Source organism: Hyalella azteca, unplaced genomic scaffold (assembly GCF_000764305.2).
Source record: "Hyalella azteca isolate HAZT.00-mixed unplaced genomic scaffold, Hazt_2.0.2 contig10992, whole genome shotgun sequence".
In the NCBI taxonomy this organism is placed as follows: Eukaryota; Metazoa; Arthropoda; class Malacostraca; order Amphipoda; family Hyalellidae; genus Hyalella; species Hyalella azteca.
The window spans coordinates 8,685-28,808 of record NW_025941005.1 but is presented as its reverse complement, the minus strand read 5'-3'; the positions used below and the strand labels follow the sequence as shown (position 1 = coordinate 28,808).

The following is a 20,124-nucleotide window of genomic DNA, read 5'->3' as shown; positions in this document are numbered from 1 at the left end:
AAAGTATGGGCCCAGGTCAGTGGTAGTAATGAAAGAGATCATTTGAAGGGCATTGATTTATGACAAGGCAAGAGATAATACTAAGATTAGCCTCACTATATCAAAATCCTAAAACAAAAATTCATTACATCAGCTAGATGCCTGACCTCAAGTCCTGACATACAAAACCTGACGACTTACAAAAAATGAATATTAAACTCAACTGACTATAACTTGGGCTTAACTTTTAAGAGCCTTACGAGCCTTAACTTATAAGCCTATAAGATAAGAGCCTTAACTTAACTTATGTCAAGAATTTAGCAATTCGTAACCAAAATTAAGTTTTGCAAGTATTTAATTTCACTGCCATTAATCGTGCAATTTAGCTTAATCAAGAATTTCACATATTTAATTTTGTATTTCGAACAATACACGTATTTATTGTGCGCGTTTGAATTTGATTATTTCGCTATACGACATTTCAAATGATACCTATTGAGAATTCGTCTTTATAATTCGCTGAGTCACTCACATCACATATGTATCCGACTTAATACATATGTGAAATTGATAATAGCGATGAATCGAGTTATAGCAGCAATAGGAGTTGGTAATGCATTAAAATGCTTCCTTAGTTATTTCAACAAAGTAGATATGAGGGATCAATTTTCTTAATCGCATGAAACATTCAACATTAACTTTTAGTTCCTGACAAGTAATATATAAGACAAAGTTAGCACGCAAGCATGAAAGGTTAAAGCCGATGTTTACAATTGATATGGTGATATCATGGGAATCTAAATTATGTCGTTGACACCGAATAAACATAACTTAGCCTAACTTAGGTAAGACTAGCTTCCTGGTTAGTTTCGAGTTTATGACATACGAGGTTTATATCTGATACTTATACAAAATGAACATTAAACGCAGCTAACTATCATGGGCTTAGCTTATAAGTGCCTTACTTATACGAGCTTCAAGAATTTAGCAATTTAGTGTCTGTTATAGCAATATTTACGAACGTCAATAGGCATGGGCATCGGTAAATTGCATAACCAAAGTTAGACATCAGTACGACCATGTAGTAATGGAAAATATCACTTATTGCGAGTACAATTCTACTTATACGTACTTGCTCTACTAAGCACTAATGATTCAATAACTTCATTAGTTTGAAAAATAAAAATTTGAGTTTTTTTATCCAGTTACTGATTTGCAATCAATGCACAATAACAAAAAACTGTAAACTTTTTACTACAACAGTTATAGGAAATTGGGGCACTCAAGTGTTTATAAAGTGCGCGACAAGTATGCCTAATTAGATTATTTGACCGGGGAAAACTTGAGTTATTGTTACCGGGAAACTTAACGGTAACGCACGTGGAAAGTTCTTCACGCTCCACTGTCTTTGCAGTACAAAAACCACAGCGGTAAGCATAGGATATATTTATTTATGGTTCAACTTCAATAAATAAAGTGCCCCATACACTAGCGTACAGTCCGGCTAGCTGATTCTGACTATCGGATCTTATCCGGCGATATTTCTCCGTACACCTATCGACCGACGTACTTTGCTCGCAGCGCCGCCCAGTCGTGGAGATGAGTCATCCGAGGCAAGTTGCCGCTGCTGCCATTGTTTTTGAGTGAGCTCGAGGGAGTGAAAAAGCGAAGTAGGAAACGATCTATGTAGTCAAAAGATTGGCTTGTCAATCGACCAATATTCAGCCATATATATTTGCTAAATTTCATTCGAAACGACTATCGAAACATGGCTTGATTTTAAGTTGGGGGGTTGAACAATTTGACGTAGTAGTTACATAAGAAGACGCTGCATCTCTCTCATGCCAAGGAACAGCTGAATAACCACAGAAAGAAATGAAATGGTTATTTGTCAAAGTGTTCTGTAACCCTTTTAAGAGGATGTCATTAATCAACTTGTCAGCAATATCTCTTTGAGAAACAGGCATGCGGCGAAATTTAGCTGCATACGTCTTGGTTAGGTCATCGTATTCATCCGGTCTATTTAGTACAGCAGAAGCCTTTTCTAAAAGTGCTTTGCGTTGGCGCACTTCCTCCTCAACACTAAAACGTTTTGTTCGCTTTGGCGAAATTCTTTTCCGCTTTGTGGACGAAGTCTGAGATTCACTGTACAATAATTTTTCATTGTCGGCGTTGTTCACATCTTCGTTTGGTTCGGCCTGTAGAAGAAATGAAAATATAAATAGATAGGTATTGTTATCTTCGCTACTGCAATGATGTTGAAGAATGTACTATGCACTCCAAGAAATACTTTTAAAATAATCTAAATTCTATTGTGTTTTGTTTCAGTTCCCATCATCGTGCGAGAAATGGCAGAAAATCGCACACGAATTTCAAACAATGTGGCACTTTCCGAATTGTGGAGGTGCTATTGATGGAAAGCACGTGAGCATTGTAAAACCAGCAGAAGAAGGGTTCCACACCCTAACAAAATACGGGGACCGCCTAAGGTTCGGCCGAATAGTTGTTACACTAATTGGTGCAGAGTCATTCTGGGTCTGCTTGGCCATCCGATCGTAATCAGTTTCTGGTCAGAATCTTCTTTCCGACTTTATAGTCGCCTCAGAGTGTGAGAAGAGTAGGCCGAGACAAGTCATATCGAGCTAAAGAACTGCCCAGAGGCTGCCCTTCAAACGCCGAGCCGAAGCGGACATAGAGAAGCTGATTTACATGCGGTCCGAGTTCTAGGCGGTTCCCAATTCAGGGTCGCCACCAACTCAAAATTTTGATAGGGTACATAATAGGGGGTGGATGTCGGCTGCAACGGACGAGTGTCAGATGGATGGGTGATAGGAGGGACGCGATTTTATTTGAATTTTGTGTTTATTGCTGATGAGGCTTTTTCACTTCAAAGAAATGTACTGAAAACTTATCTTCGAGAAAAATTAACGTACGAAAAGAAAATTTTCAACTACAGGCTCCCCCGTGCAAGAAGCTGTGTGGAAAACGCGTTTGGTGTGTTGGAATCCAGATTTCGCATTCATCACACAACCATCAATCTTCGCCCTTCCAAAGTAAATGTTATTGTGTTAGCTTGCGTGGTTTTCTACAATTATTTACGGGCAAACAATAGATCGAAGTATTCGCCTAGCTCAATGCTGGACAAGAAAGATTTTGAAAGCGGCAACGTTGAAGCAGGTGATTGGAGAAATGATCAACCTCAGAGGAGTTTTCATAACTTCGCGGCTCCTACCTATCAACAGCTGCAAAGGAAGCTTCTGAGAGTCGAGATGACTATGTAAATTATTTCCATGGACGAGGAAAGGTGCCCTTTCGAGACAAGATGGTTAGTAAATGATATTTTTTGGCGACAGCAGTTAACGTTGCAGTAACGTTGCACTCGTTGCACAATAAATAATCGGTTGAAACTAATGTATTATCTGTTTTATTAACCTTGCCAAATGACGAGATACTACATGCTTACCTCAACAATACAGACTTCTTCTTCGAGATGATTCTCTTCGCCCTCGTTCAAATTGCTCATTGTTTGTCGAGGCTGCTCCTGCTCTGCGGTGAACTTGAACAATTCGAAGTACCACAAAGTTGGGATGTACGTATCATCTGATGACGCACCACTCTGCGTGCTCTCGCGAATCTTTCTCAATTCTTTCCTGAATGATGCTCGAATATTATCCACTTTTTTCTTAACGAAGTTAAGGTCTGCATTGACTTCTTTTTCCCGCGTAATTCCGACGAGATGTTCCCATGCTTCATCTCTTCTCCATTTGTTGGAATATTCCGAGCAACGAACCTTCCAAAGGCACGGCAACTTGCGGTACTCTTCGATAAACTTTGTTGAAAAATCGGGGCTCATGAATAGCCTGGAGTCCGCCATCGCTGCACATGTCCTACCAGATTTGACGCATGCATAGCAACTGAACTCGAGGGCCGAGGCGAGCCCCACAGCAAGCAGTGGAAGGCTGGAAGCCCTGGCTCGGGTTGCTTTTTTTCCCCACCTCGGCTAGTTTGGCGCCATATTTGGGGGTTTTGAGGTTAGCCGAGTTAGACTAGCGAGTCGGACTCTAAGGTGCATGGGGCCTTTAAGATACCTATTGGCTGTAATATTCATTCTCCACTGATCGGTTTACCAGGCATTTCTCGATCAGACTCCTTGTTGTAGATATTTGTTATCAACAATTCGTCACAAACGGATATGACATAGGAGGGAGTGCATATCCCTTGTACTAACCGTTCTGATAAAGGCGTTGTTGAAGGAATGACTTGTCAGGGGGGATTTCTGACGCGTGGCTGTGATCATCAGAAGCCCTGAGATTTCGCGCATCCCTGAGGGGATGCGCCCCCCACCGGTGTCTGCTCCTATGGAGGCGCCCCACCGCTCGTAAGGACCCCACCGTGGAGCTCGCGTTTTCTGACTGCGGATCTCAGTTGTTGGATCAAGTTATTGTGTAGGTAGGATTACTTGAATCTGCCTTCTCTGTCTCTCTCGTGCGGGCGGCCGACGTCCCGTGTAAGCGACTTCTTAGTTGGTTTCTGTTGCTTTCCCCCTGTCCTTCGTAGTCACTCTTCGTCTCTTTGAGATGCTAACGCTGCTTCATTCTAACCAGCTTCAACAGGCTGGACATCTGAGAGACTGAGAACTTCCGTCCCTTGTGGGTGATGATTAATTAGAGATTTTCCATTATTGAGGCCTTCCGCCTCGCTGGCGATGTTATCTTTTGAACTCCGGCGCGAAATAGCTGAAGTGTTGGCAAATTATTCTACTACTACTAATAATACTGAAGGAATGAGGCGACACAAACGTCGTAAATTACTGAGCTGTCTCCACACGAGTGTTCTTGGGACCGGACGAAGCTTTATAGGAAGCAAGTAAAGAGAGAAATGAACCTGAAAACCGCAAGTTTCCTGAAAATCCGTGAAGCGATCAATATCAGTTTCTAGTGGCTACACGCTCGAGAGAACAAACTTCCGATGTGAGAGCTGAGCACAGATTTTCCGACACAGTCACAAATACCCCGTTTTTTAACTAAACATTTAGTGAAGCGGATCCAACAGAGATTATTAATATTGCTTCACTTTATTTTTTACGGCAATAACTCCCTTACTTGTATGCTACAATCCATTTAAAAAAAATTGATGAAACAAACAACACGAGTGGTACACATACATATATACCACTCCGTCCATGAGCAACAATGCACTACGTGGTACACGTATGTACCACTCTGTCGTCAACGTGTCAAAGATTTTCTGGAGGATGGTTCGATAAAACGTGACTTTAGGTTGATATCAGTAGCACAAGAATATTCACACAGAGCAGCGTAAAGGCTTCTCAGTGGAATGTTTAGAGAGAATATGCCGGTCTAGATGGTATTTAGCGACACAAGAATATTCACACTGCGAGCAGCTAAGAGGCCTTTCTGACGAATGCTTAGTGAGAACATGTCTCGTTAGACTGTATTTAGAGGCACATGGAAGTTTACACTGCGGGCAGCTGAATGCTTTCTTTACTGAATGCTTAGAAATGATGTGCCATCTAAGAGTGCCTTTAGCAACGCAAGAAAATTCACACTGTGAGCAGCTAAGAGGTTTCTCCGACGAGTGCTTAGAAAGAATGTGGTTCTCCAGAATCTTTTTAACAACACAAGAATATCCACACTCTGAGCAGCGAAACGGTCTTTCGGCTGAATGCTTATAAAGAACATGCATCTTAAGATCCTTTTTAGTTGCGCCTGAATAATCGCACTTCAAGCAGCAGAAATGTCTCGCTGAAGAATGTTTATAAAGAACGTGCGCGTCTAGGCGGGCTTTCGTTACACACCTGTATTCACAGTCAGAGCAGCTTAGCGGTTTCTCTTCCGAATGTTTAGAAAGAACATGATTCTTTAGGTAGGTTTCATTAATGCAAGTATATTCACAATGCGAGCAGCGAAAAGGTTTTTCTGTTGAATGCTTAAAAAGAGCATGCGATTCAAGCATACATTTTGTTGCACACTTGTATTCACACTCCGAGCATTTGAAGGGCTTTTCTGTTGTATGCCTACTGAGAATATGTCTCTTCAGATTGCATCTTTCCGTGGATGAATAGTCACAATGCGGGCAGCTAAACAGTTTCTCTTTGCGTTGCTTGGAGCTGGATGCTTCGGAGACGCGGCCCTCGTCAAAAGCGTCTTCTGAAGCTCCATCTTGTGCACTCAACCTTCTTCTCACGACCTGAAGGTAGTAGCAACGACAAATTATAAATAAATTGTAAATCACTAGGCAGACGGGCGCCGATTTTTTGACATTTGAACGAATCCACTGTTACAGATGCAAGCGACATCTAGACACGATAATTATTTGTTTTCTAAAATTGTTAGTGTACCGTCAGCTGGGGTATTATTAGCCTTCAAGTGTAACATAAACTCGTAGGTAAAAAAGTTTTGTTTGGTTTAGTGTAATCATGTGATGATGGATGAAATACTGAGAAGGGCAAGAAGGCCGAAAAATAATCTACTCTATTTCGTGAATTATCGGTGGAGGATCCTATAGCACTGACACTTCAGAATAACTTAAACTATTTAAGGAGCTTATTAGCAAATTTGAGCCACACGAAAACATAAGATATAATTCTATGGAAAATGCATCATCGCTCAATGAAAAGATACAGGTTTCGCTGCGATATTTTCTAAAGACTGGTAACAGCTTTCAGTTCCCAACATTATTCTTCCGCATTCAAGCCACCACAATTTCGAGATTTACTCTCAAAGTTCTCCGATCAATCTTAAGTGAATAGCAGAACTACTTAAGAGATGGCTTTAAGTTTCGGATACCTATGAACGATGTTGTAGGCAATAAATTGGAAGATTGTTAAGTAAGGAGTATAGAAACAAGCTTGTCGTGCTCCAAACTTATGTCGCATCTTATACAAGTACATTAACAACGGACATAATATGATTTTACAGTAAAATTCAATAGTGATTACCTTAAATGGAACTGCATTTGTTGCGTAATTAAAACCCTAATTCGCTTTGCGGCAATATCAATTTGTGCTCGGTTCTCACATCGGCAAGTTTCTACTCTCGAGCGCAAAGTCTTTGTAAGCTGATTACTTTAGCAGCAAGAATTTCTAGGCAACAGATGGTCTCCTCGGGTAGCTGATGAATCGCTGTCGGTTAGTTAGAGCTAATGCGCTACGACCAGCCACTGGCCATTTATTTTCGCTCGCTTCTTGTTCAGCTCCCATTGACCATAAGAATCATCATTCGGTGACAACTGAGTAATTTATGACGTCTGCATCTCCTCATTCTCACCACGGGGTCTATGTAGGAACGGTTAGTTTTAGGTTCTACACTTCACAGGCGGGCACACTTGTTTTTGTAAATAGTTGAGACGAATAAATAGAACTAGAAGGCAGATCGATAAATAACTGATCCATCAAAAAAGCTCAAGTGACACCATCGCTCAAAAAAGGTGACAAAAGCTGCCCGGGCAACTATCGCCCTGTCAGTTTGACAAGTGTCGTTTGTAAGGTAATGGAATCTGTTGCGAGGGATCGATTGATCGATCATTTAACTGCTAATAATCTCCTATCAGACTGTCAACATGGACCCGACTGCTGGACGAAAGGGAGCCAGTAGATGCAGTGTACCTCGATTTTGCCAAGGCATATGACAGTGTCCCACATGAGCGGCTGTTGCGTAAATTGAAGTCTTTGTGAATTTTCTAGTAGGGAGACGACAACGTGTCAGTATTAATTTATCCGTATCAGACTGTGTTTCGGTGCGATGCGGCGTGCCACGAGGAAGCGTTTTCGAGCCTGTTTTATTCGTTGAGTTTATAAACGATCTGCCAGAAGCTGTGTCTAGCGTGTAATCGATGTTTGCTGACGACACAAAAGTTTATAATATAGTGAAGAATACGTCGCAAAAAGTACAGTTGTAAGGTGATCTTGATAGATTGGTTGACTGGGCTGATGAGGGCAGCTGCGTTTTAACGCTGACATATGTAAAGTAATCCACCTCGGCAAGAATAATGAACAGCAAGATTACAGTACGAGAAGACACGGTTGCAGCGACAGAGTGATGATGTCGAAGTTGGCAATGGAAAAAGGCTTATGAGTTAATATCGACAATGAGTTGAAATTTTCTAAGCATAATGAAGGTCAAGTTAATAAAGACAATAAACGACTTGGACTGATCAGACGCTCTTTCGAGTTCCCAGATGCAGAAGCGATGAAGCAGTTGTTTGTTGTCCGAACCTAGAGTTTGGAAACGTCGTGTGGTCACCGAAATTTAATAGAGAGTGTTCAAAGACATGGAATAAGGATAATTCCGGGCTTGAAAGGCAAGTCCTATGAGGAAAGATTAAAAGATTATGAAGTTTCCAGGCCTCAGTTATCGACGTCTGCGTGGTGACCTCATTGAAGTATACAATTATACTCAGGGTTTATACAAGGTCCCAGAAGGATTACAAGAATTTGAACCAAGAGCCAACACCATGGGCCACGGCTATAAACTAAAAAAACTGTGTTGTAACACATCCATGCGTATTTCTTTCCGCTTCGAGTCACCGACATGTGGAACAGCCTCCTTGATAGCATCGTTGGCGCTCCGGGTATGAACACTTTCAAGAACAGACTAGACGAAGCTATGCAGGAGCATATGTTCAGTCTTAAAATGCCTGGCACCTTACGGACCAGGCAAAAAGTCCTGCAGCGATCTCACAATCAATCGTCAGTTTCAGAAAGATCGGGTTCCATAAGCCGTATCCCTTGTTAATCAAGTCACGAAAGTACATGAATCGGCAAAAGAGTGAAAAGACCATGGGCCGATTTCTTCAGTGCCGACACTTCTATTCTATCCTATCGATCATTTGATAATTGGTAGTAAAATAAATAGACCTCTCAAAAAATATAAACTGCACAATAGATGAAAATTTATGAGTAAAATTTTCCTTCGTGGTACCCCTTTTAATCAAATATCCATTTTGTCACTGTGCACAGACTTTAAATAAATAAATAATTGGGTGTGCAAGAAAAGATTCAAATTGTTATCTTATTTACGAGCGGGGATACGAGGCGAACCTAATCGGTGAAAGATTAACCATATGAACCAGTCAAGTCTAAAGGTGCCTGGACACAGGGATAGTACTAGCCGCTAGTTCATCCGGCGCATGAACTGTCTACGCTACTAGCCTCGTGTATAGGGGTTCAGCCGCTTCAGAGGCATGCGCCGGCAAGTGCCCGAGATGCGGCCGAGCGGGACAACGATGTGTTGATATCTTGGCTGGAGAAGTGGCTAGTAGCGCTGATGCAGCCATGGTGAGAGCATCTGTGCCGCTCTTGCGAAGTATCTTGGGTCAAGTGAATCATGGCTTGTTTGAACGATAATGTTTCTAAGAAGAAACAAACTAAGTGAATTCCAGACGATATTCAATTATTTTTGAAATATTCCAAAGATATGAATTAAAGTATAATGTTTTCCATGATGGTTACTCCAACAAAATGAAGGAAGAAACGAGTATTTTGAAACGGAAAGAAGACCTTATTAGTCAGGGTTTAGTTGTTCCCGACGCTGCATTTTCAAGGGCTAGAATAAATAGTATAAAAACGACGTACAGAATCGAGTTGTTGAAGGTGATCCACTAACCATCTTCGCAGACCTCACTCGACGGCTTCTAATGACGCACTGGCGGGCGCGAAAGAGCAAATAGCGTCACCTTCTACTCTCCACGTGTGTACAGGCTTACTAGCCGGATAGTCACCAAGCGAGTTAGCGAGCAACACTTGCCAGATCTACTAGCCGTCTGCACTATCCCCGTGTACAAGCACCTTATCTGAAGTCTCGCAGCTGTGAAGGTGGACCTAATTGTTTCGCTACCATTATTATTTAGGACCTCTATTTTCACTTATAACATACTCCACCGAATGATTCTCAAAATGAAGAGAGGGCAACGAGGCGAAGAAAAGATTCATCAGATTTTTGCAAGTATATTACTTGAAACAAAGCGTGAAACGAAATATGGAGCCAATCTTAGCTCAGTTTTTATTTCCCGTGATAGGTGCATGTGATGGTAAGTTTTTAAGTGTTTCTTCCGTGATAAGGGTTTGGATTCTTTCTTGCAATTTTATATAGCTTCTGACAGGAAGTATTCTCAATTGATTAGCAATATGTTGGCCAAACACATCGTATTCGTCCAAAACTTTCCCTGAAGACGAATATCTATTCGAAGCAATTTTTTGTAGTTTGGCAACAGCACTTGTAATTCTGGAAAGTTTTGCGATCCTTCCCTTATTGGCTATTGGCGTCGCATATCGGTTTCCTTGCACATATGTTCCTATTTTATTTTTTGCTCTCTTATCAATTGGGAGTCGGTCATCACCGAGATAATGAGCATCCTGTTCTTTGTTTTCATCTACGACAGTAACTCCTTCTTGTTGAATTCCGTCATTTTCTGCAGAGCTTGATTTCTGAAACAAATCGAATTCAACAAATAGAAACGATTTGTAAATACTTGCATTATAGTGACTGCGTTTAATTTAACACATCACTTAATCATATATTGTTCCCTTGTTGCAGGTTCTCCAAACTTTGGACGAGTGGAGGAAAATACTGAACAGCTTAGAAATCAAGTGGAATCTACCAAGTTGTTGAGCATAGGATGGTAAACCTATGGCTATCAAACCACCACTCATAAGCAGTATAGAATAATTATTGTGCAACTAACAAGGAGCTACAGCACAATACTGTTGGTTTTGGCTAATGCTCATTCTATATCTGGGCACCAATTGGACAGGCTAAAAATGGCAGCAGGTTTTGATTGTTTACTCTTAACAATGCCATTGATAACAACAGCCTGAATCTCACTCCTAAAAAATTATATTGCAGCAGACGAGCACTGTAGCTACTAGTCGTACCAGCTAAAAAATAAGTGGTGGTTTCTACTAGCCAGATACACTGGCTGCCACAAATGGCACCGTGTAGACACACTTTGATGTAGCTTGACGGATCATGAGCAATTTCCTGTGTGTCAAATTTGTCTGGTATGACACGGCAGCACTTTCTTATTTGGTAAATTAGACATAACTTGATATAATAAGTCGATGGCTATTAACCACCGTGATCAGAGGCGGCGATCCATCGTGGCCTGGGACTGCTATGTCCCAAACAAATACTAAGGATACTAAGGATACCACATGAAATTCACTTGAGTAATCCAAGTATGTTCATTAGAGATCAAATAATCGTATTTAACCAAAACAATTTGTGCTTCTAACAATATCTTGCCTTTTAGAGCGTTCTGGTTCACAACTAGATCAGGAGATCTTACTGTGCATAAAGGGAGCATTTCGCTAAAATCTCCCTCGATTGAAGTATGACAGTAATGTCATGCAAGGTTTATTAAACATTTGAAATTACAAAATTTCAAACGGGCGTATAATGCCCACAGGAAATCTATAAGCTTCAATTCCCCTCTAAGTAGAAACAGTACCTACTGTTGCCACCACTTTAAACTGATACAGTGAATTTTTTTAATTAAAAATCTATCTGTTGATTAAAAATAGTTCCTTATGAGAATAAACAGGCTTATCTGCCATTCATTTGTATTAATTGGGAGTGATAAGCAAACACTCAAAACAATTGTAGCCATTGTGAGCCTCGCATGTAGAGAACAAAATATTTCACGTTCCCTCCCATGTTTGAATTGCAGTGGCATAGAGTACGCATAGGTATCAACTTAAGTATTGAAGCATTATCATTTTATTGCAAGACAGAATCAAGAATGCCCATTCAATTCCCACAAAATTACTACATAACTACATAAGAGTACTACGTTTGTACATTATTACCCCATTAAATGAATTCAGTTTTGAATTGTGAAGTCATTTGTAATGTTGAAGGCAACCCATTCCAACACTCACCGTGATCGCTGACTATAATGAGATTTATGAAAAGATTGTAATTAAGAGGGAAATGCAGCAAATTATATGAATAACGTAAAAACAATTAGAAATTTTGTGATATTACGATTATGGTGGCAAATAATCAAGTGTTAGCTAAAGCTACAGTGTGTAAATTTCAAAGCATGGATATCACCGAAAAGCCCACCCGCAGTTAACCTAGCTTAGCACGAACTTTCATGCTCGTTTCTACTGATTTAATTCACAATTTTTGGAATGAACATATATCAAAGGACATTAAACAACCATATAACATTGCAAAAATGTATTCATGAAAATGTTCTAATTCGACGCACGTGATTACAGCCTTACTTTAAGAACAATTTCTCATCATAATGCGTTGAATAGGATTAATATATAAGAAAAAATCATGTATTCCTTCTGAAATAAATCAATAGCAAGCAGTAAAATGTGCACTAAAATAATATACAAATATTTCATTCCTTCTATCACTATAAATCGGTTATAATATTAATCTACCTCATACGGTATTACATATGTACGAGTCACTAATGAATAACCTGAAATCCTGAATAGTTAAGGTTACAACATTAGCGTCTATTCTTGGTGGAATGCTGCAAAGCAGTTTCTAGTTTTTACACAGCACAAATGTACCTGGCATTTCATGCAAAACATGTGCACTCTTCCTGAACACTTGGGGTACTTGCATCTGAATAGTTAAAGTTACAACATTAGGGTCTATCCTTGGTGGAATGCTGCAAAGCAGTTCCTAGTTTTTTCGCAGCACAAATGTACCTGGCATTTCATGCAAAACATGTGCACTCTTCCTGAACACTTGGGGTACTTGCAGGTGCCTCGTCTCCCCGCGAGGGAGGGCAGGTGTCCAACTCCATCTTTCCGAATATTTTCTTCAGGAATAGGTTTCGTTGCATGTCCCATCTTTTTCTTTTTTGTATATTCAAATTGGACAGTTTCCGAAGGAAGACAGCAACGTTTTTTTGTGATCTCCTTGTTTACATACATCAATGCATTAGAGAGTTTCAATTTGAATTCACAGAGTGAAGTTAGCCGATGACTAGGCATCTTCCGAGACATCTCTGCGCTCCGTAGAAGGAGACAGCTGTTTGCTACTGCCATATCAATCATGTGAAAAACAATTCGCAAGTAGTAATCCTTTGACCGAAAATTCGTTCTATAATAGGCCATGAATTGATCATGAATTTTGGCACCACCCATGTGTTGATTGTACTCTGATACAATATTGGGCAGAGAAACTTCAACATATTTGTTCCGTTTCTTGTCATATCTTGTACACTTTTTGACGGGGTACGAGTTTAAAAAGCTGGATAAGAAGCTAACAGCTTGGCTGTCATACCATTTGAGAGCAGTTATGGTTGTCTCTGATTCTTGCATTTCATGTTCATCAAAGGAGCCTCTGCCAAGTTTTTGCAATTGTTTGTCACTTTTGAAGGTCAGTCCTTGCAATTTTCGCTCATGAACTATTCCACAAGCCATAATTTTTCTGCTGGCTAAATGTTCCACCAGCTTCACTGATGTGAACCGATTATCCAAATACACCTTGAAGTACTTTTCCTCAGGAATACATTCAAGGAGATGCAGTACAGCATTTTCGTTTCCATCCAAGTCAGGAGTACCAGGGCGGTCAACTGGAGAAGTTTCGTCAACATATGATATAAAATCATATACCAATCCGGAACTACCAACCAGAACGAAAATTGTATATCCCCAATTGATCGGCTTTTTATGCAGATATTGCTTCATAGATGAACCTTTAAATGGAACACTTTGTTCATCCACGCAGAGATGTTCCTCTTTAGGCAAGTTCTGGAATTTTTCCCGAAGATGATCAACAAGAAGTCTCACTTTTGCTAATTTGTCAGTAGTTGGGTCCAGTTTACTATTATCTCCCAAATGCAAGCTGTTCTTTATTGCTTTCCATCGTTCGTGTGACATTATGGAAGATATTTTGTCGCTCAGTGCATAACTTGACCAATGAACTCGAGTTTTATCAATCTTAGTGATGGACATCTGCATACAGATCCCTATCCATTGCTCCAATTCTAACTTAGTAACCTGAAGTGGCTTAGTGGGGTCCTTTTGCATTGCATATTGATTGGTCTGACAACACATTTCCTCAAGAAGTTCATCGGTGAAGAACTGTTTGAAATAGCTTAGAGGTGAACTGATGCTGGCATCAGGAACAGGAATATCTTGAAAAGCAGGAGTACTATAGCAAGACTTCTGTTTGTTTACTTTTTTCCAGAAAGCCTTTGTTGGAGATTTTTGAGGCGATTGTAGCTGACCACTTTCAAATTCAATGGAATTTATTTCAACTAGAATTGGTTCATCTTCTTTTTCTTGATAATTTTCTTCTTCGCTTTGCGGCTCAATTGTATCTAACAGACGAACAAAAACTGGATCAAGAAAATAGTCATCATCAAATTCATTTTCATCAGAGTCGCTTGAATAGGAGCTTGTGATGGGTTGTTCCAGCTTACTTGGTCTCAATGTTGTTGAATCAAACGAATTTGATGGAACTTTATTGAATAATCCTGTAAATAAGTGAGCCTCAGTACTTGCTTCAAACATTGAATTGATAATGTAACAATAATAGGTACTAATGAAAAGGTCTCAAAAAATTTGTTTTATTTTCACTGCGCAGTTTAGTTGGTAATTCACCAAAAAAATTAGAATTTTATTACTCACGTAACTAATATAAGATCACTCATAAGATGTGTCCTGATATATCATATATACATATACATCACAAAACAATGTATAGAACACTTGTGCATCAGTAATAATTACTCTATGGTTATATCTCACCTGGTTTGTCTGCCACAGTGCCAAAAATGTAAGGTTTACAGGAAGCAGATGATGCAATTGTCTGCATCCCAGATAAGTTTGGCGTGCACTGAAATTAGATGTGCACTTCTATTGAAAGATGGCATGTAGTGCAAGCATCTAAAAATTACCCAAGCTGATTTGACTCGCAAAAACCCCAGCATCTAAAATGTTAAATAAAGAACTTCAAGTTAAATTTTTTTTTTTTTTGTATTACTGGATCCCATAATTTGCTCTTCAGTTATTCAGGACCTATCACAATCCATCTAGAGGGTTTGTCAAGTTTGTCTTCATTTTCATTTTCTATTTTGGCAATTTTTGTCCACTGTGCTAGAAAAATACAACTATCAAATGTTATTGTATTGTTTTATGTTAGCCTTACCTAAACTTTAGGTTTAACATTAATTTCAGCATTTATGTACATATTTAACATCTTAATTCAACATGTGGGTTATGTTAAATTTTGCATAATTTAGCTTCCTAGTTATAAACTGGCAATACAAGCCTGATCATTTTTGAGCATTGACAATAGAAGAAGCCTCAAAGTTTGGTATAACTTTCAAAGCTCAAGTCTATTTCTTCAAAAGTTATTTGGGAATAACTGAAAATGTTTTTTAATAGCCTGCACTAGACAAAAATTGGAAAGTCCCCTAAGTGGAGATCAAAATATTAGTCTCTATCATTAACATAGGAAATTTGAAAGAATGAACACAGTTTATTCTTTCCGTTATCACAGTTTAGTAACAGCATTTTATAGGTACCTACATAAACCAGACATAAATTTCACAATAAACCAACTATCCCTTTCCAGCTTAAATAATATGAAACTTATTAGTTTCAATAAATAATCAATAAAATGCATAATAAAATTGCTCCCTAATTTCAACCTTAGGGCACAAAATGCTGTTATCTCAGTCATCTCAAATGACCAGGTTGGTGTTTAATGAAATAACCAGGAGGGTGTAATTTGACATCAGTTTCAATCTTATGACCAGAGAGTACCGTAAAATGGGGTAACTTAGACCGGCGGGGTAACTTAGACCACTTTTCATTTTTTTAACAAAAACCCCCACAACTCAAAAACTATTTGACATAGAAAAATTCTGTCAATGGGCATTAAAAGCCTAATACTGAGGCTACATAACACAATAAAAAAATTTGAAAAGTTTGCATATCTAATAGGTTAAAAAATTAAATATGTGACCCACGAAAAAAAAACTATTATTTAAAGCCTGTCAGAGTACCCCCTCCAATTATTTTATTTTTTGGTTAAATAACTCCAGGTTTTGATGCATTGTAGTAGAACTCTTCTAGTTACATATGCAAACAACAAATTTTAGGAAAGTGTCATAGTTTGCAAATGAGGGGTGCTGCCCCCAAATGGGGTAACTTAGACCACCTAATGTCAGCCCTGACGGGGTAACATAGACCGGCTTGGAAGTTAATATAAAATTACCATATATAACATATTTTATGTTTGACAGCCTATTTATGTTTTTTCTTTATGTTTCAGACTCTACAGAGTCTTATATATGGTAATTTTAACTTAATTTCCAAACCAGTCTATGCTTCCCCATCACGGCTGCCATTAGATAGTCACATTTCGCCCATTTGGAGGCGGCACCCCCCATTTGCAAACTATGACTCTTTCCTCAAGTTTGTCATTTGCATATGTAACTAGGGGAGTTCTACTACAATGCACCAAAACCTGGAGTTATTTGGAGTTATTTTACCAAAAAATATAATTGATTTTACCACCCGGTCTAAGTTACCCCAAAAGCTGGGGTAACAAAGACCACCACTTTTTTTGAAATTACATAAAGACTATGAGAGGCAGGAGCCAGCAATTTATGGTGAGTGAAGCTAGAGTATAGACCTGTATTTTGCATGTTTCAATTCAAGTTTAATTTAGCTAGTAAAAAAATGGCATCATTTATAAAAATAAAAGTGGTCTAAGTTACCCCATTTTACGGTACAATAATTTTGGAATATAATGAGTTTTCTATATTTATACAAGTTAGTATATATAGATAAAATCATGCATAAAAATTTCATACAATGATTTGTGTTTGAGGCAGGCCTGAAAACTTCAACACAGATCAGGAAAGAAATCAAATATACCACATAACAGTATTCAAGTTTTGCAGTTATGATAACATTTACCCACCAAGTTTATAACTTTATTTGCGTCAGCATGTGTTGTATTACTTTTGAGGTACTCTTATTATTTGAAACACTTGTGCTACACAAAAACAAGAACAAAGCAAGTAAGACTAACCTTAACCTTATCATCGGAGAAAGCAGAAGTGCTCTGAGAGTAGCATGGTTGGATGTCCTGATCCTCAAATTGAGCTTCCTCCTTGAACTGCACAGTAGATGAGGGATTTATGTTTTGCTGGTCACTCCAACCAATCATGATAATAAGAGACATCAGCGTAGGAATTTAATGTTAAAATAAATGCAAGCATACAGCTAAGATAGTGTGTAAATTCAAGTTCATTATAAATCATATTATTAAGATGATTATGAGTTAGCAAATTCAATACAACAAAACATGATCAATTCAATGCTATTGCAATTTATTCACAACTCCAAACTGAAACTAACCAGATTCTGAAAAAAAAAAATCATGTCATGTACCGTACCTATTTGAAAATTACTTCTAAGGAGAAAAAATTGGATAGGACTTCAGTCAAGTTTAAAAACTGAAGTTGAAATTAGTTTAGTAAATCTTCACCTTAATTTGATCATTGTTAATTGGTTCCTCCTTCACAAACACGTCTTCATCATTCTGAGGTTCTTCCTTAATGTACACTGCATTTATTTCTGGGAGTAGTGATGAGCCACTAGTGTCCATAGCTGGATAGGTTTTGACTGAACTACAACTGTAATAGAAAATATCAGTGATGAAAATCAACATAACAACCATGTTTAAAATAATGCATCAATCTCATGACTGAAAATAAACTTTCCCTATTATTGTAATATATACTACATCACAAGTAATAATATTTGCAGCCCCCATGCACTGCTCTGCTCTGGTCCAATATTAGCAGGGGCAGAAAAATATTCACCACTTATTGGCTAAATTGAAAATCTTGTAGTTTTATTAACAATTGGACACAACAGGTCTTGACATAGGGAAATATCTCGACTATGAATTACAGTTAGCATCTTTATAAGTAAATGATTTTTATATATAGTTTTTATGTCAACCTTGAAAGGATAAACTTAAAACCCCCTTTAACTTTGCATTGCAATCTAGATAGTTTTATAGGAATAGTGAGAGTGAAAGTATTAACATGCAGGTCACGTTTATTGGATTTAAAAACCATTTGACACAGCCAATTAATGCAATTATGTTATGGTGATATTACGGTATGTTATGTTATGGTATAAAAAGTTCTAATGAGGAAGTAAGAAAATACGTTTATATAAAAGAATTGTGTTTGTGATTGCATTAGGAACACAAGCTTAGGGAATAGAAAGCACAGACAAGTGATGGCTCTCAAGATCTTCGATCTTCAGACAGCTGAAAAAAATAAAAGGATGCAAGAATTTAGGAAGTGATTAATTGATAAATGATATAAATGAAATGCTTAGTAACAGGACATAGCTGTATTGGATGAGTCTTGTAAAAAAAGCAGAAAAAATAAATGTAGAAGATGAAATTGAATAATTTCACCACAGGAATCATTGAGGTAACACAAGAACTAAATAACTCAAGTGTATGAGCTCTTGTAATATACATAGATAGGTATAAATATCTAGATAACCTACATTTCTAATCAATTAATGCAAACACAAATGTGAACAGGAGATGAAGCTGCAAACATTAAATAAAGAACAGAAATAATAAGATTGATCAAAATAGAACTTCAAGTTAACTTCACTCACCAAAGAGAAGTGCAGAATAAGGCTTACAAATACTGGTTAACTTCCAAAGGCATTAATTATAGGCTTCACCTTGTATAGAATTTATTATAGCACATTTTATGTTCACTGCACTAGATAAAATTTCATGGTATGTATTTCAGCATTTAATCATTTCATAAATTTCATCATTTACTACTTTGTACTTTGAATAAAGAATTTTGGGCTGTATGTTCACCATCAAATTTCCAAAATTCGTGTGTTGTGTGCTTTTTGCTTTAATCATAAATCTGCCTGACACACGTTTTTTGGGGCGAGCCAAAATTTATTTTCTACTTTTTAGTCCACAAGAAAAACGTGTTTTTTTAAAAAAGTTTTTTTAAGTATTTTATTTTAAAGGTCTTTGCAAGGGCTATCATATGGCATCCCCAAAAAATTCCGTATGCTATTTGTAAAGTGCTAGATGCAATATAAAAGGCCCCTGAATTAATCTGGAAATAGGGTAAAAAGGGACACTTGAAATAAAACTCAATTTTAAACATTTGAAGAATGCAGAGTGTACTCTTGTATTACTATCAGTGCTCTGAACTTCTGAAGTCCTCCTCTTTCATGGTAGATGATGTAAATGTAGAATAAATGACATTTTCTGTGATTTTTACCCGTTTTTCCTTTAAAGATATGATATTACCATATTCATTAATTACCATATTATTAATGTGATATTACCGCATCCATGGACATGCAATTGAGCATTAACAAGGATCTTGTCCATTGCATGCTTCATATCAGCAGATATGTAGCATTTCTTCTGTATCTGTAAGCTTACAGGATGGCTTGTAATTATGCACAATTTAAATAGAGTCGAGTGATTTTACTATAACAAAAAAGATTGTAAAAAACATACCTGAAACAGGAAGGAATATTTTAGTTACAACCATCATATTTTTTGGAGAAATAAATCATAGTTTAGGTTATTATTTTTCATTCTTTGTTGCCCAGTGCTCAATTCTATCTATGACATTCTATGCACAATTTTGTGATGACTGATGCAGTAATTTTTTGCTAAGTGAAATTTTTCCACTGAGCAAGGTAAATGTAATCAAATTTCTTTGTTGTTAATTGATTTTTTTTCATCAACTGGGGCCTTTGCTAACCAAGGCTCTACTGTAAATGCAGTTTTAGGGGTGTCCCTTATTACCCCAGGGGGGGAGGGGTTTCCCCAGGGGGGGAGGCGTTTCCCTTATTACCCCGTTTTGCGGAAATGGCCGCCATTTTTTCTTGGAATGACATATGCAAATTCTATCAATCACATTTTCAAGCCAACATCAGTGTGCAACTTTTATGTAAGTAAGATTTTTCAATACCGGTACTACAAATACTTTTTCTGCTACAGACCTTAGCAGAGGTACTTTTCCAAAATCTCACTTTTCACACTTTTCTGAGATTTTTTAGAGGTAATAAATGTATGATTTCTCAACTTGCTTTATACTGCATAGATAGTAAAAATG

At 38.0% G+C, this 20,124-nt stretch overlaps 1 protein-coding gene across 6 annotated transcripts; it reads right to left on the bottom strand.

Annotated features, from left to right (window-relative positions):
- Positions 1 to 41: 41 nt before the first annotated feature.
- Positions 42 to 18,833, bottom strand: LOC108669816 (gastrula zinc finger protein XlCGF57.1). 6 transcript variants are annotated; one of them, XM_018157229.2, is made up of 6 exons: positions 18,641 to 18,833; positions 17,481 to 17,628; positions 17,022 to 17,108; positions 14,726 to 14,813; positions 12,706 to 14,451; positions 12,307 to 12,564 (listed from the first exon to the last, which is right to left on the bottom strand). In XM_018157229.2, the coding sequence occupies exons 2-6, from the start codon at positions 17,598 to 17,600 to the stop codon at positions 12,476 to 12,478; spliced, it is 2,130 nt and encodes a 709-aa protein (XP_018012718.1). In that variant the 5' UTR covers positions 17,601 to 17,628; positions 18,641 to 18,833; the 3' UTR covers positions 12,307 to 12,475. The 6 variants fall into 6 exon arrangements, with proteins under 6 accessions (XP_047738614.1, XP_047738613.1, XP_018012719.1 ...); XM_018157228.2 differs by having other exon boundaries at positions 12,496 to 14,451; XM_047882658.1 differs by lacking the exons at positions 12,307 to 12,564; positions 12,706 to 14,451; positions 14,726 to 14,813 and adding an exon at positions 42 to 2,177.
- Between the last annotated feature and the right edge of the window lie 1,291 nt (positions 18,834 to 20,124).

Coding starts and splice junctions, on each gene's coding strand:
- LOC108669816 (XM_018157229.2), bottom strand. CDS start 17,600: ATGGACACTAGTGGCTCATCACTACTCCCAGAAATAAATGCAGTGTAC. Junction 17,109..17,480: donor TTAACAATGATCAAATTAAG/GTGAAGATTTAC, acceptor TCTACTGTGCAG/TTCAAGGAGGAAGCTCAATT. Junction 12,565..12,705: donor CAAGTACCCCAAGTGTTCAG/GAAGAGTGCACA, acceptor CCAAGTGTTCAG/GAAGAGTGCACATGTTTTGC.